The sequence below is a fragment of the Terrapene carolina genome, unplaced genomic scaffold (genome assembly GCF_002925995.2).
Source record: "Terrapene carolina triunguis isolate 2854851 unplaced genomic scaffold, T_m_triunguis-2.0 Scaffold69, whole genome shotgun sequence".
NCBI lineage: Eukaryota > Metazoa > Chordata > Testudines > Emydidae > Terrapene > Terrapene triunguis.
The window spans coordinates 39,695,230-39,723,188 of NW_020664420.1; the positions used below are offsets into that span (position 1 = coordinate 39,695,230).

General features: G+C 43.0%; 1 protein-coding gene across 1 annotated transcript in view; it reads left to right on the forward strand.

Annotated features, from left to right (window-relative positions):
- The first annotated feature begins 1,741 nt into the window (after nt 1-1,741).
- ANKRD31 (ankyrin repeat domain 31) overlaps nt 1,742-27,959 on the forward strand; it is a 115,310-nt gene continuing 89,092 nt past the window's right edge. Inside the window, 9 exon segments of the mRNA XM_026649268.1 lie at nt 1,742-1,845; nt 2,725-2,801; nt 4,312-4,400; nt 5,597-5,643; nt 9,901-9,959; nt 15,060-15,103; nt 21,386-22,054; nt 25,782-26,074; nt 26,453-26,589. Coding sequence (XP_026505053.1) covers nt 1,742-1,845; nt 2,725-2,801; nt 4,312-4,400; nt 5,597-5,643; nt 9,901-9,959; nt 15,060-15,103; nt 21,386-22,054; nt 25,782-26,074; nt 26,453-26,589 — 1,519 coding nt within the window.

A 27,959-nucleotide genomic window follows, 5' to 3' on the forward strand; every position in this document is an offset into this window, starting at 1 on the left:
TCATTAAACACGCTTGCTTTTAAACTATGTGTAATATTTACAAAGGTACACTCACCAGAGGTGCCTTGTGTGCCCTCAGGGTCTGGGAGCACGCCTTGGGTGGGTTCGGGGGTTACTGGTTCCAGGTATCCTGGCTGTTGGGGAAACCAGTTTCTCCGCTTCCTTGCTGTGAGCTATCTTCAATGTCTTCATCATCATCTTCCTCGTCCCCAAGAACCGCTTCCGTGTTTCGTGATTCTCCATTGACGGAGTCAAAGCACAGGGTTGGGTTAGTGGTGGCTGCACCCCCTAGCACGGCATGCAGCTCAGCATAGAAGCAGCATGTCTGCGGCTCTGCCCCGGACCTTCCGTTTGCCTGTCTGGTTTTGTGGTAGGCTTGCCTTAGCTCCTTAATTTTCACGCGGCACTGCTGTGCGTCCCTGTTATGGCCTCTGTCCTTCATGCCCTTTGAGACTTTTTCTAATGTTTTGGCATTTCGTTTACTGCTACGGAGTTCAGCTAGCACTGATTCGTCTCCCCATATGGCGAGCAGATCCTGTATCTCCCATTCGGTCAATGCTGGCGCTCTTTTGCGATCCTGGGACTCCATCATGGTTACCTGTACTGATGAGCTCTGCGTGTTCACCTGGGATCTCCACCACGCTGGGCAAACAGGAAATTCAAAATTTCGCTGGCCTTTTCCTGTCTACCGGGCCAGTCTATCTGAGTTGAGAGTGCTGTCCAGAGCGGTCACAATGGAGCACTCTGGGATAGCTCCCGGAGGCCAATACTGTAGAATTGCGTCCCCACTACCCCAAATCCGACACGGAAAGGCCGGTTTCAGCCGCGGTTTGGACCGCGTCTGAACCGCAGTAAGTTCGAAGTAAGGTATGTCGAATTCAGCTACGTTATTCACGTAGCTGAATTTGCGTACCTTACTTCGACTTGGGGGTTAAGTGTAGACCAAGCCTTAGATGGTGATCACTGCCCTTTTTGGGGAACAGAGAAGAAGTTAGTTGGGGATGAGATGGAGCTGTTATTAAAGTCTGATTCTGTTTATCAGGATGGCAAAGGCTCAATGGTGTCATGGTAGATCCAAGAAGATGATGGGGGTGGCACCCGGCAGCCTCAATGGTAAAGCTCATTCCTTTCCTGTTCACCTGTCTTTCAGTCAGAGGTTGTTGGGATACAGCTGCTTCTTTATTTTTTCCCCTCAAGAGTCTTTTCTTTTAAGGACCTCCAAAAGGAGTGATGAGCGTAATAGCCTGTCCCCTCACTATATTGTTCACCAGTTAGACCTAATTTCTGACACACCAATTTTGATTCATTGATGTCCTGTGGCACACACTTCATATTAATCAGGCCTGATCTTAACACAGTCCTTGAGTTATATTAGTTGGCCTTCTTGTTTGGACTAATTCAGTCTCTCTCTCTCTCTCTCTCTCTTGCACCTTTTCCCATCAGTGTGTATTTATTATGGCATTGTGACATTTTTATGAACTTTCACTCACTCCTTACAGTTAAGCTCACAATTAGAGTAAATTTGTTGTTCGGATGATCACAACAAGGCTCCATTGAGGACTACAGTTCCCAGAAGGCATTGCACCACCCTCTGCTTACTCCTGCTTGTGATTCAGTGCCTCAGGAGTGGGAGGAGCTGCCTGAAGGGAGGAGGAGGGTTGCCTGGAGGAGTTGCCTGAGGGAGGGAGAGTGGCTGCCTGGAGGAGCTGTCCCTAGGAGGCTGAGGAGTGGAGAAGGAGCCATGAAGAAGGGAGGTGACATTTCTGACAGTGACAGTGATGAGACAGTAGTGGAGGGCTCAGTAATTGAGAGTGACCTAGACGAAGAGGAGCTGCACACGAAGAGGTGATAAATATATATGTATAGGAGCAAGTGTGACTTAAAAAATGAGTGTTAATACATTGCTGGGACTTATGTGATGAGATGAATGCTGCATCTGTGCCATGTAGGACTATCACCTTTGGAAACAAAAACACAAAGCACAAAGAACAATCCTATGAGACTGGAATCTACCTAATATAAACCTGATTAAAATGGTTTTAGAATAGCCTTCCTAGATTCTTTGATAAATATCTATTTTAAGATTTTCTGCGACAGGTTAAAGTGTGAGGGGAAAAAAATCTCCATAGGGTATTCCAGAACCCTTATATGGAATAGTAGCTTACTCTAGAAATAGTCCCATTGATTTTTATAGGACTACCTGAGAAACAATGTATTACTCAATGGGATAAAGGTATCAGAATCCAGCCCAAAGAAAATAAAATCAATGATAAAAGCATTGGTAAAATAAAAATACTGCAAATGTGGACATTTCTTTTATTTTTTAATTTCAGAACTCTCTTGATGTTCTCATTCAAACTGATACTTTGGTTACTGAGAAATTAAACCCGCTGAACAACATTGCCCTTACTCTGTATCTCCTAAGAAATGTTGACTAAAAATGTTTGGAAATTTGTAAAAACAGAGATGTATTCATGACTCATCCTTCTATGCCAATTTGCAGCTTGATGCAGATTTTTACAACCAGGTTCTAAACTTTTGAAAAATAGTGTTTACCTTAAAAATGCTCTCACGTAATTACAATGGTATTTAATAAGTGATAATATAGGGAAGGAATGGAGTTAGAAATATTGGCTTTGGTTAATATTTTGTTGCTTGTGTTTGTACCCTTGGTAAGAGGATGATAGAACAATTTGTAGGGTTTTTTTTATTTTTTTTTTAAAGGTTATCTTTTGTTAATAAGGAGGTATCTCTAACAACTGAAACCATCTTTGCTGCCGAAATAAGAAGAGTAGATGGAGGTAAGAAATTGTTCTTTTTTCAGTAGACAATATATGTTGTTTTTCCTGAGACCTTTATTTCTTTGACTCTTTCTTAATTTTTAGGCGAAACAGTTTTGTACAGTATTTTTAATCAGAATAATTTTGCATCTCTACTAAAATCTGAATAACAATTAGTTAATCTTTCAGGCCAAATTTTCAATATATTTTAAATATATACATTTAAAACATAAATTTGTTAGTGCTTATTTTCCTTCATTCTGCCAGTATGTTGTTACTAAGGGTACCTAGTTTAAGAAAAGCAGGGGTATGAATTTATTTTTTGTTAACTCTAAAGGCTTTCTACGATAGCTCCTCAAAGTAAGGGGCATAAACAAGTATTTGATGGTGTGGCATAAAATTTTCACTGGGACCTGTCTGGGTTGCCTTCCATAATTCAGCCTCACTTAATCGCTTTTAAGTAATGTGATGATCCCATACTCCTGTCAATAAAAACTTGACTGGCAAAGCAGAATTCTACTGCCTACCTTGCAAGTGTTTGAGCATTCCGAACACAAAATACTAGTGTGCAGAACTCTACCCTGGCTTCTTATTTGTTTCTGGGTCCAATTCATTGTATTTTTGCCTATTTTTAAGACCCTGCATGGTTTGAAATCTGGCCCCTTGAGAGATTACCTCTCACCTTATATCTACTCATAGTAGGTAGGGGTCTGATTCCAAACCCCACTGAAGGCAATGGGAGTCTTTCTAAATGGCTAGGATTTTCTTGGTGTCAGTTATTGGAGCTGAATTCTCTGTGGTCTGGTGTTTTGTCAGCAGAGAGGATCCTCACCTGAAAGAACTTGCTCCTTCTGGTCATCCACTGGAATTAGAGCTTCAGAGTACAGAGCTTTGGTTTGGCTCATTGTTCAGCTTTTGGTTTCTATTCAGCCCATTGTAGTTAGCATGTTATTATTTGTGCTAATTTTTATCACATCAATTTCATGACAAGAAAATATGCGCTATAGTCAATTGAAGTTGATAAAATAAGCAACAAAATAATTTGGATACCAGTGTTGTGATTTTTGCAGTATAAGGGATCAAATTCAACAGAGATGCACTCTATATTACTCTAGAGCTGAGTTTTTTTCTCAGTATCATCATTCAGTAATTTTAATCTTCCCATATCAGTTTGATAATTAATGTGTAAAGATGAGTACTAAAGTTTGTTATGTGCATGAGGACACTGACTAAAATTCCAGTTGTTAGGAAAAAAAACCTATTGTCAGAAATGAATCACACTGTCTGATGTGTAGCCCATGTTTCCTTAATATTGTCTGCAAAAGAATTAATAATTTTTTCCCTAAATAGTTTTCTTTTCAGTTCTTGCATCTGCCATATTGTGATTTTAGAATCTAGTTCAGAAGTAACCAGTGTGAAGGTGTGATTTGTCAAATTATTTTTTCAGGCAGTTGGAATTTGCAGAAATTCCTTGAGTCTGTATAACAGTAGCGCAACAAAAGTGGCTTTAACTACCTATTTTTGTGTTTAGTTTTAGAAAACCTCTCCCCAGAGATTCAGTTTGTCTGTAAATTCAGTGATAATCTAAAAAATATGAAGCAAAAGAACCAGATAAATCCGGTATGTATAGAAATTACAGCTCTGCAGCTACACACATACTGCAATGAATAATTATTAGAGTAATTGTGCCTGACTGTGCCCCTCCCGCTTCTGTATGTGGAAAGAGCCAGAGTGTATGTAACTGAAAAGGGTTTTATGGAAGGAGGAGCACCAAATCTGCAGTATATACTTACCCCAGGAATGCACAGAAGAGTTTCCTCTGGAGTTTCATGGGGGGGCGGGCCTTGCTACACTTTCAGGAGCAGGGCTGTAATTAGCCTGTAAAATTACTGAACGTTCAAATTGGCAACCAGTTTTTTCCACCTGCAGATGACAGGCTGACAGAATGAGTAGTAGGAAACTCTAGATTGATGTGATGGAGATTCCTGTCCTGTAAATGAGCTTCTTTAGACTTACATAACTGGGAAAATATTTCCAGTTATGCCTGTATAGTTACATCAGTGTAATCCCCTGAGTGAATGCTCTTATTCTGATATGAGAGACTTATTTTTAGTTTAGCTTAAACCCTTCCCAAGAGACATAAACTAAATCAGAAGAAGGAACTCTTATTCTAGAATAAGAGAGTCCACACTGGAGGGGAGAGGAGTGTGTGTTATACGGGCATAACTATATTAATTTAAATTCACATTTTAGGTTAAAAATACTTTCCAGTGTAGAGAAGGCCTTAGTTTAGGGGACAATTTGTGTACTATTAGTATTTCTCATAGTTGTTGTGATTGATGCTATTACTTCAGCCATTTCTGGAGTAGCAGCCTATCCTCTTTAATTGGAAGATGCGGTTATTGTTACCAGAGGGAAGAAAGAGTGGTTAAAAATAATTGGGGACAGGGGAGTATTTGCTTCCAGGACTCAACTAAAGAGGGTGAATTTGAGGCGAGGAATATATTTAATTTGTACTTTGGTCATTTCACAAATAAAAGAGCTCAAGCTTAAGGGTATACAATTTAATTATATAAGGTATATTTTCATTCTGACTGTATTTTGTCTTCCTTGACTTGGATTGAGTAAGTAGCCCATATGCCATAGTAATATTTTACGTAGTAATCCGGTCTAGCAGAATTTGGAGTCTCACTGCTGTATTTAGGTCTTCCAAAACCACTGATAATAGGAAGAAGCTAGGTGTATAATAATGCTGAAAAATTAAATCATTGAGTAGTGTATATTCACCAAGTTGTTCAAACACTTTTTTCTCCCAGCTGGCTCATAAGATGAGTGAAACTGAACAATCTCAGTCTCTGCTACAGTGAGTATAATATGCGCTGGACAAATTCCATTCAGACAAACAGTAATTTCCCAGCAAAAAGTTTCCCTTGTAGCCTCATTTGAATGGGATATTTTTTCCAGCCTTGAATTATAAAATAGTTTTACTGGTTGCTAATAAGCAGTTGTGTTTAACGCCAGAGATCGCTTTGTATCAGTGATGGGTGAAACCATTCCATTCCTGTGCCCATTCCTATATATTTATATATAAGGATATATAACTGGGCATAACTGGAAAAAAATAAAGGAAAATTTAAGTTGTCAGAAAAATCATCCTGACACTGAGATTTATGAAACCATAGAATGGCCTATGCCATGGAATAACTTGTGGAAGTACCATCCCTTGGAGCAATTAACACTAGACAACACAAAATCCTAAAATCCGGTAGGGAATAATCTGTGTTGGGAAGAAAATAGGCTGGATGATCTAATACAGTGATACTCAGTGGTTCAGGAACCAAATTATCGATCAACATTACCCAAAAAAGCCATTGTAGTGTGAATTCATTGTTTCATTTACTATAGTACTATATACTCATTTAAACAGTATGACAGGGGAAATATTTAGTTATATAATTCTCACAGCAAAATGTCTGACCAAGTATTATTTTATCAACTACAATTGGTTAATAATGTAGGAAAAACATCTTGATTTGTCAATAACTTAGATTGGTTAATAAATAAATCACACAGTGTTTTAATATCATGTGCTGCATAGAGCCACAGGAGACATGTTAAAGAGCCACTTGTGGCTTGCGAGCCTCAGTTTGAGTATCATTGATCTAATAGGTGTTTCAATACTATGAATTTATGATTATGGAAATCAGTTTGTAAGTACCATGAGATAATGGTTGGGGTTTTTTTAACTTGCTTTGTAAACAACAGCAAGTACATCTTTTTATATTTCCCATACTGTATCACGCCATTTGTCCCTTTAATCGAGTATCCTGTCTCTAGCAGTAGCCAGTACCTGATACTTCACCAACTCAGTAATGTACCTATCCAGTTGTTGTTAGTATATACATGGCAGAAAAAGCTCGTTTTTGATTTCTGCAGGCTTATGCCCTGAAAGATGCTTCCCTCTCTTACTACAGAATCTTGTATATCTTTTTCTCTTCCCTGGGACCTAAACCAGAAAATCTGCTAATGCCAGATTAGCAGAGTTCATCTGGATGGGCTTGAGAAAGGGCCTTCATCTTTTATGGTTTGGGCCTCATCCTTTAGCAGCACCCTTAGGAGTTCCATGGAAGGTTTTTAATGAGCTCCCAACCAAGTTCCTTAGAGTAGTTTCTTACCTTAGGCCTCCTGTTAAGTTTGTTCTCTTTTGGAGCCCAAACCTGATGCTAAATGACTTCTGTTCTGAAACATTTGAGCCCATTCTCAACATTCAACTTTGTCTCCTGGCATAGAAAGTGGCCTTTCTAGTGTTGGTCTCCACAGCCTGGCAATTCAGGGAGCACCCAGATGTGACTTGTGGTACCCATGCCTCATTTTACACAAAGTGAAAATAGTTCTCCAAACATGCTCCAGTTTTCTCCTGCAGATGATTCAACCTTAGCTAGGAGATCCTTCTCCCCAACTTCTACCCACACCCAAAAGCCAGACTTGAAGTCTGGTGGCACTCCCTGCATGTCTGCTAAACTTAGTCTGATTTGCCTGAACTGAATAGGTCTGCAAATCCAAGTCCCTATTCATCCTGTTCAAAGAACCTCACTAAAGGGGGTAGATACTGTATATCCTTTCCTGCAGGTTCAGACCTTCTATCTGCACTCCTCCTTCCTTGCAGATCTCTTCTGCTCAGACAGGCTTTGAGCTCACTGTACTTGAGTGGTGGCCATGTTGTTGGCATCGGCCAGGCCCTTCGCTGAGCGTGGTGTGGCCTCAGTGGATTAATTCAGTTGATGCTGAATTTGGTCAGGAAGTTCTCTGGAAGTTCTCTTCCAGACTCCAGCAGGCTCTGACACATCTTCCTCCCTTGCTCTCCGAGTTTCTTCCCTACTGTCATTTTAGCCATGCCTATTTTAACATCTCTGTAGTTACTCTTCTCTTCCTTGGGTGTGGTCTGCAGGTCAGAGTTAGCAATCCATATTGGTGGCTACCGCATCACAGGAAAAAAATTTCTCTTGCAGCATTACTTGTTTTCTGTGATGTGGCAAAACCAGTATGAGCACCTATGTAGGATACCACATGGAACAATCAGTCTTAAAGTAACTAGAAGGTCAACATAGTGTAAGCTGATCATATGTTTTCCCAGCTCTGGAAGTTCTCCACTGGTGAAGCTCCTGGTCACAAAAATCCTGCATCTGGTTGGACTACCACCTGCCTACCTGGTTGATGAAGAGGACTCAACGATTTGGTCACATTGGTATTGCACATTGTGACTGAATGCACCCCTGTATTCACACCCTACAGCAGTGGTCCCCAGACTTTTGAGGGTTGTGCCCCCCTTCCCTCTGTTCATGCCCCTCTGCCCCCCCAAGGCCAGGAATGAAGCCGCAGCTCTGCGGTGGGGGACGCAGACAGGGGTAAAGGGGATGAGGCTCGGGCCACAGCTGGGGGTGGGGCTGGTGCTGGAGCCAAGGCTGGGGGCGAGGCCAGGAGCAGAGTCAGGAGCAGAGCCACAGCCAGGCTCCCAGCTGGGTGCAGAACCGCACCAAGGCTGGGGACGGGAGTCAGACATGGGGCTGGGAGCCAGGGCCACGACTGGGGGCTGGGTGGTGCTTCTTCCCTGCTTCTGTGGGGGCTGGCCCGGCCCGCCGCCTGGCCCTGAATGTTCCTCTGTGTTAACCTGGGGCAGGGGGGCACACCCCACAGTTTAGGGACCTCTGCCCTACACACTACTGTAATAATCTTTGTGTAAAATATGCCTTGTCAGGTATTGTTTGAAAACTAATAACTCACTGATCAGTAATATCATGGTGAAATCTGTGTAGCAACATTATATGTAAAGTTATGAACATAAGCTGAAATTATGACCTAAATGTGTTTACCAGATAAGTCTGGGAAGGGGGTAAACCTGTTCCACAAAGACAAAGGACAAACTAATGCCGATAGTCAGGTGTCCTGGAAGTTGATTGGCAATCATCTCTCAAGTGGTCATTCTTTGGCAATGAGCCAGAGGCAGGAACAGCTCGATCTGCAATTTAGCAAGCAACAGCGTGGAATCTCTTTCATCATGAAATTCCATATTCCTCACAGCGGGAAGGAACTTTATCTAGGAGTAACCCAGGAAAATGCATTTCAAAAGGTGCCTGGACTATAAAAGCAAGGGGCAAAAGCACCCCAGATTCTTTCTCTCTCTATCTCACCTAAGAAGACAGGAACCAGCCTTTGGACTTTGGGAGGGGTTCTGACCTTAGAATTTGGTCAGCAAGGTTGCTGGGGACATGTGGTAAGGATTTTATCTTGATCCAAGTCTAGTTTGTTAAGTTTTAGCGACTAGAAAGCATTCTATCTTTATTTCTCTTGTAACCATTTCTGACTTTAATACCTTGTACTTGTACTCACTTAAAATCGCTCCTTATAGTTAAACAAACTTGTGTTATTTTTTAATCAAAACTAATCCAGTGCTGTGTTTACACTGAATAGGTTGGTAACTCCAATTAAAGTAGCAAACTGTTGTATGTTGACCCTTTACAAGGCTGAAAATTTTGTCCAAAGTACCAGAACGTGCATGTGTGGTGGGTGAAGCCCCGCTTTGGGGAGGCTAGCCTGCTGGCTGTGACTCTTCTGCCCGAGGCTGCACCCACCCGCACGCCGGAGCCCAAACCCCCCCATAACAAGAGGAGCCCCACAGCCTGCCCACCCCAGCCATGCCAGACTACTGCCCCCTTCCCCCCACCCCCCGCCAGTCCGGCCCCAATCACACCGGGCCAAGCCTCCGGCCCCAGCCAGCATCCCCCTCCCCCCATGGCTGGCCAGCCTCCCCTCCCATGGCCGGCCAGCCCCAGTGCACGGCTGAGCGAGCTGCCTCACTCACCCGCCAGACCCTCCTGCCCACCACTGGCTCATCATGTTCCCTCCTCACTCCCCCGCCCCCAAGGAGAAGAGACGCGGTGAGCAGCAGCAGGCAGGCAGCAACAGACGGTGGGGGCCTTGGGGAAGGGGCAGGGCCAGGTGTCTGGCGGCAGGTCGGCGGCAGCTGACCCAGGGAAGGCGTAGCCCATGAGAACGGGCAAAGTATTTTTGTGCATTGCTCCTTGAATGGCAAATTTTTAAAATTGTATTTGTTTCTTTTTAGGGGTGCAGCATTTACTACAAAGATTTCTCAGCCTGGTCTTCCACTAAATGCCTCAGTAGGTAGACAGCAAAATTACTCTGTAGGTATGTTTTATGTTGTAAAAAACAACCTAAAATACAGTCACTCTAAATTTGGCAGAAACAACTGAGAAACTGTAAATGAGTATACATATAGATTTATTTAGGATATAGATATGTGACCTTTGAGACCAGAGGGGCAGATTTTTAAAGGTACTTAGGTACGTAAAGAAGAATTAAATGGCTAAATCCACCATTTACATGCCCATGGTATTTTTAAATCCACTGCTCAGCTGTTGCCTAACCCCCCTGGGTGACTGTTTTCCTGCCAATTGGCACTGAAATACCTAAGCCTTGGTGTCCTAAGTGCTGCCACTCCCCCACAGCAAATGGTTGTAGCTTTGTAAGCCAGTAACTGTGGTCTGGAGCAAGGGTGAGTGAGGAATGGATGGGGTGTCCATGAGTGTCCTAGTGGAGAAGATAGGAAAGGAGGGTGGGGAAGGTTTTGCTTAGATCAGTTGCAGGGTTGGGATAACGGCACCAGGACCCATCTGGGTCACTTTAGAAGTTTAGTGATGGTAGTTCTTACTTTCTTCCTGTGTATTTGAGGGATTTTCTTGTATTTTTCCTATTAGCATATTCTCTAAGGCCAGGACTAAATGAAGAGGCAGGACTTTTTCCTGTTCCTTCCACCCTCGTAGAAGATTGTCCCCTTGCATTCCTATAGCAATTGGGGATCCACTAAGCGCTTGAGTATATCCAGAGCATAAATTCAGGGTGCCATCAACCCAGCTAGATGATGAAAGCTATCTTTTATGTGCTCGGGGATATTGTTGAAATTGACTTCCTCCAGGAGTTGCTGGGAACCGTCTGAGGCTATGGACAAAGGGACTTGGATTAGTGTGTGCTGGCGTGGCATGGAGTGCCTCCCTCCCTTTCTCTCCATTTGCTCCTCCCCCACCCTCCAGAATGCTGACATGAAAGCATGGTGGGAAGCTCAGCTCACCATTGTTTCTGTCCTGTGCCTGTGGTTCTTATCAAGTGGCTTGGGTTCCTAAGGATGCTCAGGGGTGCAGTGGTGACGACGCAGGAAAGGAAACAGAACGCCAGGTTTGTTGGTAGCCAGAGGGCTTTACAAGCCTCCTGCAAAAAGCCTCAAGCCAAAAGCCTCCCAGGAAAACTTTTCCTGGGGTTTTTATTTCTCTCCTTACTTTGTTTACAACTCTTCTTAGTGGTTACATCTTTGCCCATTCAGAAGGCAGGCAGGATACACGCAGTGTGCAATTATACAAGATAGCAAACTCATCTGTAGAGCGCGTGAACAGCCAGCTGCAAAGGTACTATCAGGCTAGCCAATATGTTTTCCAAACATAGGCGCTAGAACAAGGTCACTCCCGCCTCAATTCCGAGGGAACAGTTTGCCGTTCTTCAAGGCTTATGATTAGGGAGCAACACATTCCTACACAGGGGGACTCCAGAGGGAGTTGGAATAAAAAGTATTTTCTCTTTTCCAGTGCTGTACTAGATAGTGGAAATGGCCGTGGAGCAGTCAGACGTGTGTAAGGGCCGGTCAGCCTCTCATCGCTTTGCAAAGTTCCAAGCTTGCCTTGCTTGAGTAAGAAGATGTCCAGTTAAGCAGGGCAGCACTCATTTCAGCTTTTTAAAGTCCCATATGTAGCTGCTTAGATGGTCCCCATCTAAGTGAATAGGGAGAAAAGTGCCTAACTGGCACCTATCCTGGCTCTCAAAATTCCGCTAGGTGGTGAACCCTGTGGGAGACATGCTGAGTGGGACTGCCTAAGCAGGGGCACCATTACAGATTTTGGAAGGGGGATCCAACTTTAACCGTTATTCCAGGAGCTACTTAGGCACGTGAAAGCTCTAGTTTTTTGGCAGATAACTTAGCAATTAACTGACAGGAGCCCTGTATCTAATTCCTATATAAAAAAAGAAAATGAAATAAATATTAGACCCACTCAGCTCTAATGCTCGCATGTTCTCACGTCTGCTGGCAAGTCACTTAAGGGACACTGGTTAGGTTTAAAATTTTAATGTATATTCTTACATTGTTACTAACTCTGCGGGGAGAGAGACCCTGTCAGGACTCCTGGGTTCTATCTCAGCTCTGAGAGGGGAGTGAGGTCTAGTGCAGGGGTGGGCAAATTTTTTGGCCCACGGGCCACATCTGGGTATGAAAATTGTATGGCGGGCCATGAATGCTCATGAAATTGGGGGTTGGGGTGCGGGAGAGGGTGAGGGCTCTGGGGTGGGGCCAGAAATTAGGAGTTCAGGGTGTGGGAAGGGGCTTCGGATGGGGTTGGGGTGCTGGGGGGGGGGTGAGGGCTTCAGCTGGGAGTGCAAGCTCTGGGGTGGGGCTGGAAATGAGGGGTTGGGGATGCAGGAGGGTGCTCTGGGCTGGGACCGAGGGGCTCAGAGGGCAGGAGGGGGATTAGGGCAGGGGGTTGGGGTACAAGAGGGAGTCAGAGGTGCAGGCTCCGGACAGCACTTATCTCAATCAGCTCCCAGAAGCAGCAGCATGTCCCCCTTCTGGCTCCTACACATTCCCAGATTCTGGCAAACAGAGGCGAGGGATATGCAGAACATGGTGTTGGATCCCTGCACACTCTGGCTAATAGCCATTGTTGGACCTATCCTCCATAAACTTATCTAGTTCTTACTGGAACCCTGCTTTAGTTTTGGTCTTCACAACTCCCCTAGCAAAGAGTTCCACAGGTTGTCTGTGAAGAAAGACTTTGTTTGTTTTAAATCTGCTGCCTATTAATTTCATTGGGTGACCCTTGTTCTTGTATTATGTGAAGGAATAAATAACATTTCCTTATTCAATTTTTCCACACCATTCATGATTTTATAGACCTCTATCATATCCCACCGTAGTCATCTCTTTTCCAGGCTGAAAAGTCCTAGTCTTTTTAATCTCTGCTCATATGGAAGGTGTTCCATACCCCTAATCATTTCTGTTGCCCTTCTTGGTACTCTTTTCCAAATCCAGTATATCTTTTTTGAGATAGGGTGAGCAGATTTTCATGCAGTATTCAAGATGTGAGCATACCATGGATTTAGATAGAGGCAATATGATATTTTCTATGTTATTATCTATCCCTTTCCTAATGATTCCCAACATTCTGTTAGCTTTTTTGATTGAGCAGATGTTTCTAGAGAATTATCCACGACTCCAAGATCTCTTTATTGATGGGGTCAGCTAGTTTAGACCCCATCATTTTGTATGTATAGTCGGGATTATATTTTGCCATGTGCATTACTTTGCATTTATCAACATTGAATTTCATCTGCCATTTTGTTGCCCAGTCACCCAGTTTTGTGAGATCCCTTTGTAGCTCTACGCTGTCTGCTTTGGACTTAACTATCTTAGGTAGTTTTGTATCATCTGCAAATTTTGCCACCTCAATGCGTACTCCTTTTTCCAGATAATTTATGAATATGTTGAATAGGACTGGTCCCAGTACAGATCCCAGGGGGACACCACTATGTACCTCTCTCCATTCTCACCATTTATTCCTACCCTTTGTTTCCTGTCTTTTAACAGGAGTGCCTGGCACTTCTTTCAGGATCATCTCACAATCCTTAATTTACTTTAATGACAAGCTTTTTGTTATCTTACTCACCCTGCCTCTGTTTATAAACAAACTCCCTGCCCCAAAGGCTGTACTGTTCCCAAATTACACTCAGGCTTAGCTGTTTTGCAGTTAAAACACCTCCGTCTGGGGCTAGGGTGAGTAGACCTCTGGCATGAAACTTGGGGGTAGGGGAGGCTAGAGCTTCCCTGGCCCCCCTAAATGATGCCCCTGTGCCTAAGTACCTTTAAAAATCTGGCCCTTGCTTCCTTTTTCAAAGATGTCCTGGACTCGAGTTCAGGTTACATTATTTTTCTTGTAACGTTGGGACTGTATAACTTTTGCAAGTTTGTTATAAAACAATTACTATTCATGGTTTTCCTAAGATATTGATATAGTTCTAGATTGAAGCTGAGTTTACTGTGGTAGCACTGCTTAATAAAATTGTGGGTCAGACTGTGCCTGGATGTTCCAGGGATGTGCAAAGGGAAGGGAGGGGGTGAGAATCACAGTCCCTGTGGGCCCCTGTGCACCTTCCTAGCACTCCGAGGGCTCAAGACACCCCTAAAAGGGGAGGAAGTGGGCAACAGCGCTGACTGAGTGTGGAGGGTGTGAGAAATATGCTCCATTCCCTGAAACAGATGGTGGTAGTTGATTGGTAACCTTTGAAGGCACAGAACTATGGGTCACAGATATAAGAAAACAGGAGGTAAAAGTAGTAATAAAATATATAATTAAGTTAGAAAATATTTTGTTGTTAAATAGAGCTTCCGTCACTAAACTCAGTTAGCTTCAGCCAGGGACCACCTCAAGAAAGAAGAACATAAGAAAGGCCGTACTGGGTCAGACCAAAGGTCCATCTAGCCCAATATCCTGTCTACCGACAGTGGCCAATGCCAGGTGCCCCAGAGGGAGTGAACCCAACAGGCAATGATCAAGTGATCTCTCTCCTGCCATCTATCTCCACCCTCTGACAAACAGAGGCTAGGGACACCCTTCCTTATCCATCCTGGCTAATATCCACTAATGGACTTAACCTCCATGAATTTATCTAGTTCTCTTTTAAACGCTGTTATAGTCCTAGCCTTCACAACCTCCTCAGGCAAGGAGTTCCACAAGTTGACTGTGCGCTGTGTGAAGAAGAACTTCCTTTTATTTGTTTTAAACCTGCTGCCCATTAATTTAATTTGGTGGCCCCTAGTTCTTGTATCATGGGAACAAGTAAATAACTTTTCCTTATTTACTTTCTCCACATCACTCATGATTTTATATACCGCTATCATATCCCCCCTTAGTCTCCTCTTTTCCAAGCTGAAAAGTCCTAGCCTCTTTAATCTCTCCTCATATGGGACCCGTTCCAAACCCCTAATCATTTTAGTTGCCTTTCTCTGAACCTTTTCTAATGCCAGTATAAGTGTGAAGGGAATTTGAAATTTCAACATCTTATAACACCCAGAGGCCCCTTAATCAGAAAAAGCTGAGAAGCTCTAAAAGTGCAATTCAGTGACAGTAAATTTGAAAAATATTATTTTATTTACCATCATTATAGGTTTAGATACTGACATGTCTGGATTTCTGAAAACAGAGAGAAAGGTGAGTATATTCATACAACAGAATGCATGTCAACAGTTTGATTTGATTTAATTAGCACTTACAGAATATTTTCTGGGGAAAAAATGAGGTTCCATATGTTTTGAATATTTAAAGCAAAAATACCAGTCTTTGTCCAAATCCACTCTGAAGCACATGTTCTTAACACAGATGCATAATATAGCCAGGGAGGGTGCAAGGATGTTTCGCGCCCTAGGCGAAACTTCCACCTTGCGCCCTCCCCGAGCCCTGTGGCAGCTCTCCACCCTAAGGCGTTCCCCTCCCCTCCCCCCGCGGCAACTCCCCACCGCACCCCGCCCTGAGGCGCCCCCCCCCCGCAGCAGCTGCCCCCCTCCGTCCTGAGGGGCCCCCCCCACGGCAGCTCCCCCCCAGTCCGCGGAGCCGTGTGGCAGTTCCCTGCCCCAGCTCACCTCTGCTCCACCTCCTTCCCGAGCACGCCGTCGCTGCTCCACTTCTCCCACCTCCCAGGCTTGCGGCGTCAATCAGCTGTTTGGCGCCGCAAGCCTGGGAGGGAGAGAAGCAGAGCGGGGCGGCATGCTCAGGGGAGAAGGCGGAGCAGAGGTGAGCTGGGGTGGGGAGCAGTTCCCCTGCGTGCCGCCCTCCCCTCCTTACTTGCTGCAGGTGGCCCTCCCCGTGCCCCCCTGCCCCAGCTCCCTCTGCCTAAATGCCGACGGCGACTGGGGCGGCCGAAGATCCGGCCGCCGCCGAAGGACCCGAAATGCCGCCCCCCAAATGCTAGCGCCCTAGGCGACTGCCTAGGTCGCCTAATGGGTTGCACCAGCCCTGAATATAGGTTGAAAGCAGTTTGGTGACTGACAATATCTTACTGCAAGAGCTGTGTCTGAAGCTGAAATAGACATGAACTTGTAAACAGTGTGGCTTTCTTTAATGGGCCAGAATCACTGTTGATCTAGATGCTGAGGCCCTAGGAAACCTCCCCTGCTGGCAGACTTGTAGTTACTTAAAGTGGTTGCAATTTTCCCTTCAACGGGTGTATAGTAATCCAAAAAGTTAGCAGTGCTAAACTTAGAGCTTCTCCTGATTGACAAACCAGTGATGGAGGCTGCTGGTGATAAAATGGCCTATTTTGCTTGAGGAGTGAATCATTCTCTAGAACCTTGGCCCTTGCTGGTTCAGGGAGATGCATTTTGCATCTCTTTTGTCTGTGGTGTTGAATCCAAAGATTCCTGTGTTGTCACACATGCTGTGTGAATCTTTGCTTATGATCACTTCACTAGCATATGTGTACTTCAGATATGAATCTGTAATTTGTGCAAGCCATTTTCCATACTAGAGTTATACTCTAGTGTCAAGTAACAAAAGACTAAGTCTGTGCCACATACACAGATAAATAATTTACCATTGATTTTTTTTTTAGCCACAGGTCATTCTGTTTATTTGGGAGGACTAAAGACACATTTTTTTCATACAAGGGTTGCCACCTTGTTTAAATTATATAAGGTGGGTGAAGCAAAATTTGCATCCAAAAGAAAGCTGTTAAAGTTTCATATAAATAGAATTTACTTTCTTCATAGATTCTGAGTGAGATTAACATTTGGAAAATAACAGAATCTTCTAAAGTTCCCAAAAGAAAATACTAAAGACAATATAGTAAAACATATATCTTGTAACAGATTAAACTATATGAGTAAGTAATCATATCATAAACAAAGCCAGGAGATTCTTTTCTTTACAGTACATACTAATATTGATACACCTTTACCCCTATATAACGCGACCCGATATAACATGAATTCGGATATAACGCAGTAAAGCAGTACTCCGGGGGAGGGGGAAGCTGCGCACTCCGGCGGATCAAAGCAAGTTCGACATAACGCGATTTCACCTATAACGTGGTAAGATTTTTTGGCTCCCGAGGACAGCGTTATATCGGGGTAGAGGTGTACTAACAAATTTCATCAAGTAAAACTTCCCTATATTTCAGAGTTGGTTCAGTGGAATAAAATCCAATATGAAAGTTCCTGAAACAGAATGCCAATGATTAATAGTCTCAAAGGAGGTTGTAAAACCTAAAGATACTAGGAGAACTAGGAATTCCAGTGTCTAGGGAGAATTGCCAGAGATGGTATCTGACAAACTAGTAGGAGTAAAAGGCTCCTTTATATTGCTTTAGCTCCTGTGAGTTTGCTTTTTCTTGTACCTGAGACTCCCAGTTACTACAGTAAATTATATTTGTTCGTATTTTCTGATCTCTTGCACTATTTGATGAACAGATCAAAATGGTACAGAAAGAACTGTAGCAAGAGAAACTGATAGCCATTACAGTCTTCCCAGCACAGACACCTTGACTATCTCAAGCTTGCCAGTTTTGCAGCTAGAACTGTGAAACTTCAAGACAAATTGTTTGTCAAGATTTTGTAATTTAGTAAAACATTGACATCCTTAAACAAGTCATATTTGGGTTTTACTGATTTTGACAAAGTAGTATTCCTGACTGTTTATTCTACCATTCCTCTGTTTTCTGAGTTTCCTTATGCCCTAGTATCTTGCAGTAATCTTTATTCTTATCTCACAAAGGTTGCCCATTGTTGGTGTTTCATAAGCCATAATTCTTCTTCAATTAACCCTCCTGCGCATACACTGTATGGGTGCAGGATCAAGCCCTTTTTTGCAGTAACTGTGAATTCTCCATATTATAAAATGCATCTCTTTAAACTGGATCAAATTATCGTTTCAGTATCCCTCCTTGTCTCAGTCCCTTAAACTGTTGTATAATTATAACATTTTAAGTATATTCTTAGTCTCTTTTGGAAATCATATTTATCAGATGACAGTAGTAATTTTCCCGTTACTTAACAAATTTGTTTCTCCTTCTCCCTCCTAACTTGCCAATAGATCTTTTAATTTGCATCCTTGGTTACTGGATTATATCATAATGTTTAAATTTAGTCTCTCTAAAGGACTGCATGTTCCAAGTTTGTTCTTAAAATCCATAAATTGGTATGAAGAAGGTTCTTCTCCTCAGTGATCTTGTCCTCTTGTTGTTTTATTACACTTTTAATTGTCAGTGTGGTTAATCAGATTTATATTGCTGATATTAAAATGCTGTTGCTCTATACAATTTTGCCATGCGTTGGCAACAAAAGATTTTAAAAAATCTCTTGAAGAAAATTTACCCTAAAATACAATGTTGGGGCAACAGTATGAGCAGCGAAAAATACAATGTTGGTAAAAACTGTAAGCATGTCAGTCCTCTGAGGTACTAACTGAGGTACCTGGTTCAGAAATTTCAGACAATCCTTCATAGGAAGGAGAAAAAGTTCTGTATTTTCATTGATTGAAGAACAGGCACTGTCACAGTTCAGGACAACTGCACCTGTATTTCCCCTCAATGGTCCAACTAGGGCACCTGCTCTTAGGTTTCCAGCTCCCCAGTCACTGCCTTTCTTAGGTGAAGTCCCGTGTCTCTCTCCCTTCTGGGGGTGGTATTTCCAGGCTGGGCAGTTCCCTGCCTTCACTCTGTCGTTCACTGCAGAGGCACTGGCAGGCTGCACAAACACACCTGCTTGTTTTCTGTTCAGAGACTGATAAGCGTTATTGTCAAATTATAAATTTCTTATAAACAATTCTTTCTGTGTAAGCCTATATTATTCTTACGGTACAAGCACTACAGAAAAACCATATTAAAAACAGTAAAAGAACCTACACACATGCTTATAAGCTTACCAGAGATTACCCCTACCCCAACATGGGTTCTGGAGCAGTCCTTCCAAACCCACCAAAGGGGTTTCTTTTGTGGTTACAAGTTCATCACAGCTTCTGCTCAGAACAAGCACACAGTCTTATGGGCCTCAGTAGGCCCAGTCCTGCTAACCCTTCTGTAAGGATTGGGGCCCTCTGTGGACTAGAGGTCCTGCCCATTTGCTGGATCAGAAAGAAGGCCCTGAGCCAGTTTAAAACCAGGCTATTTATCTAAAAATAATTTCTTTGTCTGTTGGTCCCTGGAGAATCCAGTTTGAACTAGTATATGTGTACCTTTCCAAAGGGGTGGTGTCAGAGGCAGGGCCTGCTCCAGGCACCAGCCGACCAAGCACATGCTTGGGGCGGCACCTTAGAAGGGGCGGCCAATGTTGGGGTGGCGGGGGGCGCTCGCGGTGTTTTTGTTTTTTTGTTCGGCGGGGCGGCGCTCGAGGGTGTTTATTTTTTGTTTCAGCCGGGCAGCGCAGGGAGTGTTTCGGCGGCGCAGCACTGGGGGGGTTGGCTTCAACGGCCCAGCCCGGCGCTGGGGAGGGGGTTTGAGTGGCCCAGCACACCGGGGGTTTGGGCGGCCCGGCCCGGCGCTCGGGGGGGAGGGGGTTGGCTGGCCCGGCCCGGCGTGGCGCTCCGGGGGGTTGGGCAGGCCGGCGCGGCGCGGGGGGGGGGGGGGGTTTACGGCGGGGCGGCGCTCTTCTTTTTTGCCTGGGGCGGCAAAAAAGTTAGAGCCGGCCCTGGTCAGAGGACAATAATAGAAGAAGTACATTAGCATCCCTCTCCTACTAGAGAAGGAACATACAATTCCACAAAACACATATATAATTGTATTTGTAATACAGTGAAACCCCGCTATACTGCGATATTTGGGGTCCAAAAAATTACATCGCGCTAAATGCGCGAGGTCGCGGTATAGCGGGGTTTCAAGCCCATCAGTGGTCCCCAAGGCGGTGCATTGATGTGTGCCGCCTAGTGCCCCTAGTGCCTAGTGCCCAGCAGGGGAGAGAAGCCGCGGCACCGCACCTGCCGGGGACAGTGAGCACCGGCGCCCACAGCCCTGTTGTTCTCTGTCCCCGGCTGGCAGGGCCGCGGATCCTCTTGAAGCTGGAGAGAAGCCATGGCCCCGCGCCTGCCGGGGACAGAGAACAACAGGGCTGCGGGCGCCGGTGCTCACTGTCCCCGGCAGGTGCGGGGCTGCAGCTTCTCTCCCCTGCCTGGCACTTCTCTCCCCTGCCTGGCAGGCGTCATGGCGTTGGGGACCACTGGTACATACAGTACTGTATTACTGTATGTCTTAAACGGGGGCCAAATTGTGATCGCGTTATATGCGTTTCACGTTATGGCGGGGCGCCTTATTGCGGGGTTTGACTGTACAATGGAAACCAAAGGTATTACACCTAATTCAGTAAGGATTAGCTTAATTCAGTAAAGTTTATCTTAATTCCATAAGGTTTGTTCAGAATATTACAGGACCCTATTGTCAGTCTGTCACAGGCACATCTCTTGGTGTCATGACAAAAATGACTATAAAACTGATGAAACTGCCTACAATAGCATGCAGCCAATCTGTGACTGCTAGTAGCAAATATCCCCAACAGGCAGTGATGGGACATTATACGGGGAGGGCTCTGAGTTACTACAGAGAATTTTTTCCCAGGTGTCTGGCTGGTGGGTCTTGCCAAAATGCTCAGGGTTCAACTGACTGCATATCTGAGGTCAGGAAGGAATTTCCCCCCAGGTCAGGTTAGCAGAGACCCTGGGTTGATTTTTATTTTATTTTATTTTATTTTTTTTGCCTTCCTCTGTAGCATGGGGCATAGGTCAATTGAAGGTAAAACCAGGGTAAATGGTGGATTCTCTGTAATTTGAAATCTTTAAATCATGATTTGAGGACTTCAGTGACTCAGCCAGAGGTTAAGGTTCTATTACAGGAGTGGGTGGGTGAGGTTCTATGGCCTGCAGTGTGCAGGAGGTCAGACTAGATGATCATGATTGTCTCTTATTGCCTTAAAGTCAATGAGTCTAAATAACTATATTTACCCTACTTTTTGCATAATATTCAGCGTTGGATGTGGGACAAACTTTCTGCACCCTGTCAGTAGTTGCATGTGATTTAAAACAAAACATACATATATTGTATCTGCAGTAGTCCGCACTTCTACTATTTGCTTTGACTACATAACGATTTAATGTCGTGCTAAACAAGGAAGAGAAATCATCCTGAGCATTAACATGGGACACGAGTACCCTGAGAACAGGATGAGACCTTTGATCTCAAAATAGTGGTAGATTTATTCTGCATCTTATCCTGGATCTTCAGTAATAGGGGAGTCAGCAACTTAATTCATTCTGCCTTTATGACTAAGGGTACAGTCTAACCCCTATTAAGGTCAATGGGAATTTTTCCATTGTGGAAATTCTTAGGGGCTTGTAGCTTGCTTTATCAAAAAATTGTAACCCTAATAATATGAGTATTAATGAACCGTAAAGTAAATGTTCATTACATGTTTTTAGAAACATGTATCCATTTTTGTGAACATTTTTTTCATTTAGATTTCACATCGATTAAATGATGAAGATGACTCTCCAGAAAGAAGCCTACTGTCAAGTGCAGTTGTAAAAGAGACATTAATGGCTCCAAAGGAATGGACACCACGGAATGTATTTCCAGGTGTTTTAAAAGATTGTCAAAGTGCCACTATGACCATTACTGAGATAGATACTACGGTAAAAGATAATTCTCTTGAGAAGTCTATACCTGACTTTATTTTATCATCAACATCAGAGAAGATTTCCAGGGAAACATTAACTGTACAAAGTATAATGGGTGATGAATTTGAAATTAGAGATTTGCTGAAACCACTCAGTGATTCAGAGAGTCCAGAAATGATAAACCCCTTGCACGACACGTTACAGTGTCAAGGTGATGCTCTATCTGTAGATATATCAGTAGATGAGAACAGCAATGTCCTGCCAATAGAGCTTCTGACAGCACTGAACTCCTTTTCAGAATCTGTAGTACAGCCTGTCCGTCAATTAGTAGGGAAGGAAAGAGAGCTTAATGCTGAAGAAGAACATGTGAGATCAGAACCCAGTATTTTCCAGATAGATGACTGCACTCAAATAACAGATAACAGTTTTGAACCTCAATTTTCTGTGAAGCAATTGGAAGAAATAAAAGCATTAACAGAGGCTCCATTTCAGGGTACTTTAGATGAACAAGTATGTACATGTTTTAATACCTATTTGAAATGTTTTGTGTATCTTACAATATTTTACTGAAGAGTTAATTTTTTCTAAGATGTTATTAGTCTTGGTACAGAATTATTGAGTCTAGAATTTACATTTTTATTAGTCTTTTTTTTATTTAAAGTCTTCTAATCCTTTTCTACTTTTTCACGTCAGTTATTGAACTTTTTAGAATGGAGAAATCCTAGTAAACTTTGTCTACTTGCTTCATACTATTCTATGCTATGCAATGTTATCTGCTTGTGCGTTCCCCATCGTTATAGTATCTAAGCATCTCACAGATATTTAAAAATAGAAATAATATCTCTTCTCAGCCTGTAGAATAACTAGCATGATTAGCTGAAAGGATTATTTTGTATGTATATTTATGTGTGAGAGTTTGTGTGGTGTGTGTGGGAAGAATTTACTGAGGGAAAAACTACTCCATTTAGGAAGGAGCAATCAGTTGCACACATACAAAATGGGAAATGACTGCCTAGGAAGGAGTCCTGCAGAAAGGGATCTGGGGGTCATAGTGGACCCCAAGCTAAATATGAGTCAACAGTGTAACACTGTTGCAAAAAAAGTGAACATCATTCCGGGATGTATTAGCAGGAGTGTTGTAAGCAAGTCACAAGAAGTAATTCTTCTGCTCTACTCCATGCTGATTAGGCCTCAACTGGAGTATTGTGTCCAGTTCTGGTTGCCATATTTCAGGAAAGATGTGGACAAATTGAAGAAAGTCCAGAGAAGAGCAACAAAAATGATTAAAGGTCTAGAAAACATGACCTATGAGGGAAGATTGAAAAAATTGGGTTTGTTTAGTCTGGAAAAGAGAAGACTCAGAGGGGACACGATAACTGTTTTCAAGTACATAAAAGGTTGTCACAAGGAGGAGGGAGAAGAATTGTTCTTCTTAACCTCTGAGGATAGGACAAGAAACAATGGGCTTAAATTGTAGCAAGGGAGTGTGACGTTCCCCTTGGTGTTATCTGGAGCGGTGATCTGCTAGGCCACTCCAGTCCTTGACTCTGGGAGCCAGCCTTACCCTGCTCTGCTGTGAGAACCCCCACTCCTGGGCTGTTCACGCACAGCCTCTGGCATGTAAGCTGCTCCTTGGATTGTGCAACCGAATGACACTAGCCAATACCTCCGGTCCCAGACACAACCCTAGGAACCTCCATCTTGTAGTGCCCAGTTATACCCACTGGACGCTGCAAGCTCATATGAGTTCGTCAATTTAACAAAGAAATTGATATGTAGCAGGCTCGTTATCCCAAGGGGAGCCTCTAACATACTTCAAACCAAACGCACTGCTTCAGTACAAACAAACAAATTTATCAACTATAGAGAGAGATTTTAAATGATTATAAGTCAAAGCATAACAAGTCAGATTTGGTCAAATGAAATAAAAGCAAAATGCATTCTAAGCTGATCTTAACACTTTTTCAATGCCCTTATAAACTTAGATGCTTCTCACTACAGGCTGGCTGGTTGCTCTTCAGCTAGGCTCTCTCCTTTGATCAGTGCTTCAGTTGCATGGTGGGGCATCTATAGATGTAGGTGGAAGAGGGAGGAAGAGCATGGCAAATGTCTCTCCCTTTTATCATGTCCTTTCTTCCCTCTTGGCTTTGCCCCCCGCCTTCAGAGTCAGATGAGCATTACCTCATCGCAGTTCCAAACTGACCAAAGGAAGGGGGGTGACTCCCTGGAGAGTCTAACAGATTCTTTTGTTGCTGCCTAGGCCAGCGTCCTTTGTTCCTGTGAGGTTGGGCTGGGTTTGTCCCATACATGCCCTGATGAGGTGTGAACTGCCCCTCTGCTCCTGGAGAGTTTTTGCCTGGGCTTATTTTAAGCCATGAGGATACATTTTCAGCCTCATAACTATATACATGAAATTATAACCTATAACATTACTGTAACATTATTGTAACAATTATAATAACATCACTATAACAGCCATGCTCAGTACATCACGAGCCTTCCAAAGACACCCGACATGACAAACTTTGCATTGGATACCACACAATCATTTTACGAGGAATAACATGGAGGTGCTGGATGTTCCCCCAAGGTACAGAGCGTTACACCTCTCCTCTTAGTTTACTGCAAGAGGGTTAGTCACTGACTAGCTCAAAGGCAGTTTGTGTTATAGTTCTCCTGGCATCCAGCCATTAAGGCCATGAGGCGGTATGCCTCGGTTTCCCCATTCACACACAGCAAACCAAATTTTTTATGGTTTCTCTGCTGTGATAAGCTTTAAACCTGTTTACAGGTATTAATTGAAAAGTAGCATTATCATAAGGTTTAACATCCGTGTCAAAATTCTTATCCCCAAAACTTAACATTAATACCAAAATTTTTATCACAGATGTGCGTTTACAAGTATCTTTATGATACCACACCCTCTGTTCAGGTAGTGTAGTTTGAGGTTAGTTTGTTCATTACCCATGGTGTCCTTTGACTCTCTCCCATGTAATCAGTCACTGGCTTTTCCTTCCCTCCATTGTTCCCCATTGTGTGGGCTCTTAATTTAATCGTGTATCTGGAATTTTGGTGCCTCAGGGTCTGGCAAGATAGGTGTTCAGGGGGACCCTGCACATTGGCTGGCCCTTTGGGGAGCGGTCTCCCAACCCCAGGACTGTACATATGCAGAAAATCCAGCTCCCCTTTTGGGGTTACCCTGTGTTTCACCCTCCCAGCACTGAGTCCTTCCTTGTCCCCTAGAGGGCTGTGATCTGTGCTCTCTGGGCTAGGTGTGTTTACCCTTCGGTCAGATGCACCTTTTCCCAGCAGCTCTCCCATAATTGCTTTCTGTGTCTCACCAGCATGGGGAAAGACACCCCCACTCTGTCAGTTGAGCCATTTGTATTCTCACAAACTACCACCTGGCAGTTTCCTGGTCCCAACTCCTCTGCTGTTACCGGTTTTGGAGCTGCATCTTGATTTAAAGAGACACAGTTACTTTCCAAAAACTTATCAGAAATAGCATCCTGAAAAATTGGGACCTGGATTGGGGTACCCTCTGCCACCTGTTTCTCTGAGGCTAACCTCACAGAACCAGTATGATAGGTTTCAATTGCTTGGAGGGTTTCTGTGTTGAGGACAGCAGAACTAACATGAGTTATTGGTTGCCTGCTTCCTCTTAGCACAAGGCATTTATTCCTCAGGTGATCAGTGGAATTACACTGATAGCACCTTTTGGGCTCTTCTGCTTTTACAGGAGATTTGGGATGAGGGTTAGAGGAATGTTTATGGGTAAGAGAATGTTTAGGCTCCCAACCCCCTTCTCTCTTCCCAGGGGCAAAGTGGGATTCTCCCTTCCCATCAGTTTTAAACCCCTTTTTCTGTGGCCTGCCCTCAATAGACGCCTGATTCTGTTAGAAGGCATCAGCTAAAAAAGCTATCTCATCCACAGACTTTACATCTTTGTCCCATTACATCCCTATCTCCTCAGCCATCCACTTCCCTTGCTGGGTGTTCTTAGTAGTTCCAAGGCCTGTATAGCATGGCACACAACTCCAAGTGTGTTCCTCTGTGCAGGCAGTATATTTGTAGAACTCCAGTTATTAAGTAATCTATTTATTCTAAGTCTCTATCTATCTGTGCATGTATAACTTAAATGACATTTTGCTTTTAACACCACACACAATAATCCAGGCACAGCATTTCTTTTAATAGCTTGACTATCAGTAGTTTGAAGTAATACTTTTTGTCACAGCTTGTAGGTAACCAGAAGAACCAGGATTTGATAATTTCTGATTATTGCAATGTCGCCTCTTATGACAAACAAGCTGGTGAAGGAAATTCTGGTTCAATAGAGAATACCTCGGGTATAGAAACTACCAAAGCAACTTCTTGTACATTAAGGAGGTCAACTCGATTAAGAGAAAACTGCACTAGAAAGCACATAGATGAAGCTTCCAGTTGTTATAAGATGCTAGAAGAAACTCACCAAAGAATATATAGTAATGACGAAGAAACAGGAAATAAACTTTCATCTAAAGATTTTGGGTATGATATATATAACATAAAAAGCTCACTTCTCTTCATGCATGAACTCTTTATCTCTCTCTTCCAATTTATTTAATAAATATGAAACTTACATGCCACTCATTCCTCATTTGTACTATGTAAATGTTCATTTAAGTTACCTGAAAGGTAAAGATTTTACATTTTCTTAAAAACACTCAAGGTCATATTCTGCACTGATTTATACTCCATACAATCCCATTGAAGTTTGTGTGATTATGAGAAGTATGCATCTGCACATAATTATAAACCTCCTTTACAAATTAAATGTTTACTTCTAAATCTAGTATAAATATTACATTGTTGTTTTATAAAGTGGCGAATATTCTTATTCATTCTGAACAAATCTCTCATCAGTAGAACACAAGACTCTGCTTGTAAGGACAGCAAAGAACAGCATTCAGAGCTGGAAGCCAGTACATACCAAGGATCAACTATGGATGCAAACAGCGAGGTTGAGCAGATGAGGAAAAGCCAAAGGCTTGCCAAGAAAATTAGTAAGAGATGCTTCTGACATTTATTTGCCAGATAAGTTACTCTTCTGTTGAACTGATTCAAACAAATGTACTGAACCAGAAAAGTATAAATTTGTTGGATGGTATTTTCAAAGCCACTGAAATGTGCATTTATGAGCTACCTTTTTTAAAAGCTTTATATACATTAGTTTTAATAATTATCCATGATACTTTGTACCAGTTTTTATTTCACTACTTACAGTACAGACTCTAATAATTGACTTGCTTACACACATCCTTCATAAAATTTAAGAAAAACATTCAGAGATGGAAATCTAATTTTGTAACATTATAATTGAAATGGCTGAATATTCTGAAACACCAAAACAAAACAAAAAATAGATCCAGAGTACAAATGTAAGTCCTACAGTCTGATTTGCAAAGGCAAACTCTGCCTATGCAGAGTCTCTCTGAAGTCAGTGTGACTCAGCATGCACAGGAATTCACCCCCATGGAGCAGATTGCAGGTTTCAATCTATTTTATGTATTTTTATGACCTCCATCACAGTTATATCTGTGCACCTCACACTCTGTGATATATTTATCCTCACAACACTCCTGTAAAGTAAAGAAGTCTTATTATTCCCATTTTACATGTGAGGAACTGAGGTGTAAAGAGACTTGCTCAAGGTTACACAGGAAGTCTGTGGCAGAACACTGAATTGAACCTGGGCCTCCTGACTCCTTCGTCCCCTAACAATGGAACCCTAATGACTTTTAAGATTGGAGTGTTATAATTATTTTCATTTATGCAAGTCCAGTTTGGCTTTAACTGTTTACTTAATATATTTAAATTTTTTGAAGGTATACGTTATATGAACTATAATAGTAGTATAATATAAGTTGTTAATTATAAATCTACCACTACCCAGCACCTTGCTTTCATGAAGGGTTGTCAGTATTTCCACTATAACCATGCTTATGATGGGTTTTCTAATCAGATGACTAATATTTATTTAAAATAAAGTCAGCAACAGGTTTTCATTCAAGAGCAAAATGTTTTTTTAAAAACAAAATGCTCAAAATAAAATGTATTTTTCTGTTTTCATCATGATTGGCTGTAGTTATATGGCCAAATCCTATTGCATAGAGCAAAATTAATGTACGTCAGTGTTCACCAACCGGTCGATCGCGATTGACTGGTCAATCCTGGAGATTCTACCCGTTGATCGCAATCTCTGGCTGCAGCGGGGCTGCCACTAAGGCAGGCTCCCTGCCTGCCTCAGCCCCACACTGCTCCTGGAAGCAGCTAGCACGCCCCCATGGCCCTGGCGGAGGGGGAGCAGGGTTCTCCATGTGCTGCTCCTGCCTGCAAACACCTCCCTGGCAGCTCTTATTGGCCGGGAATGGGG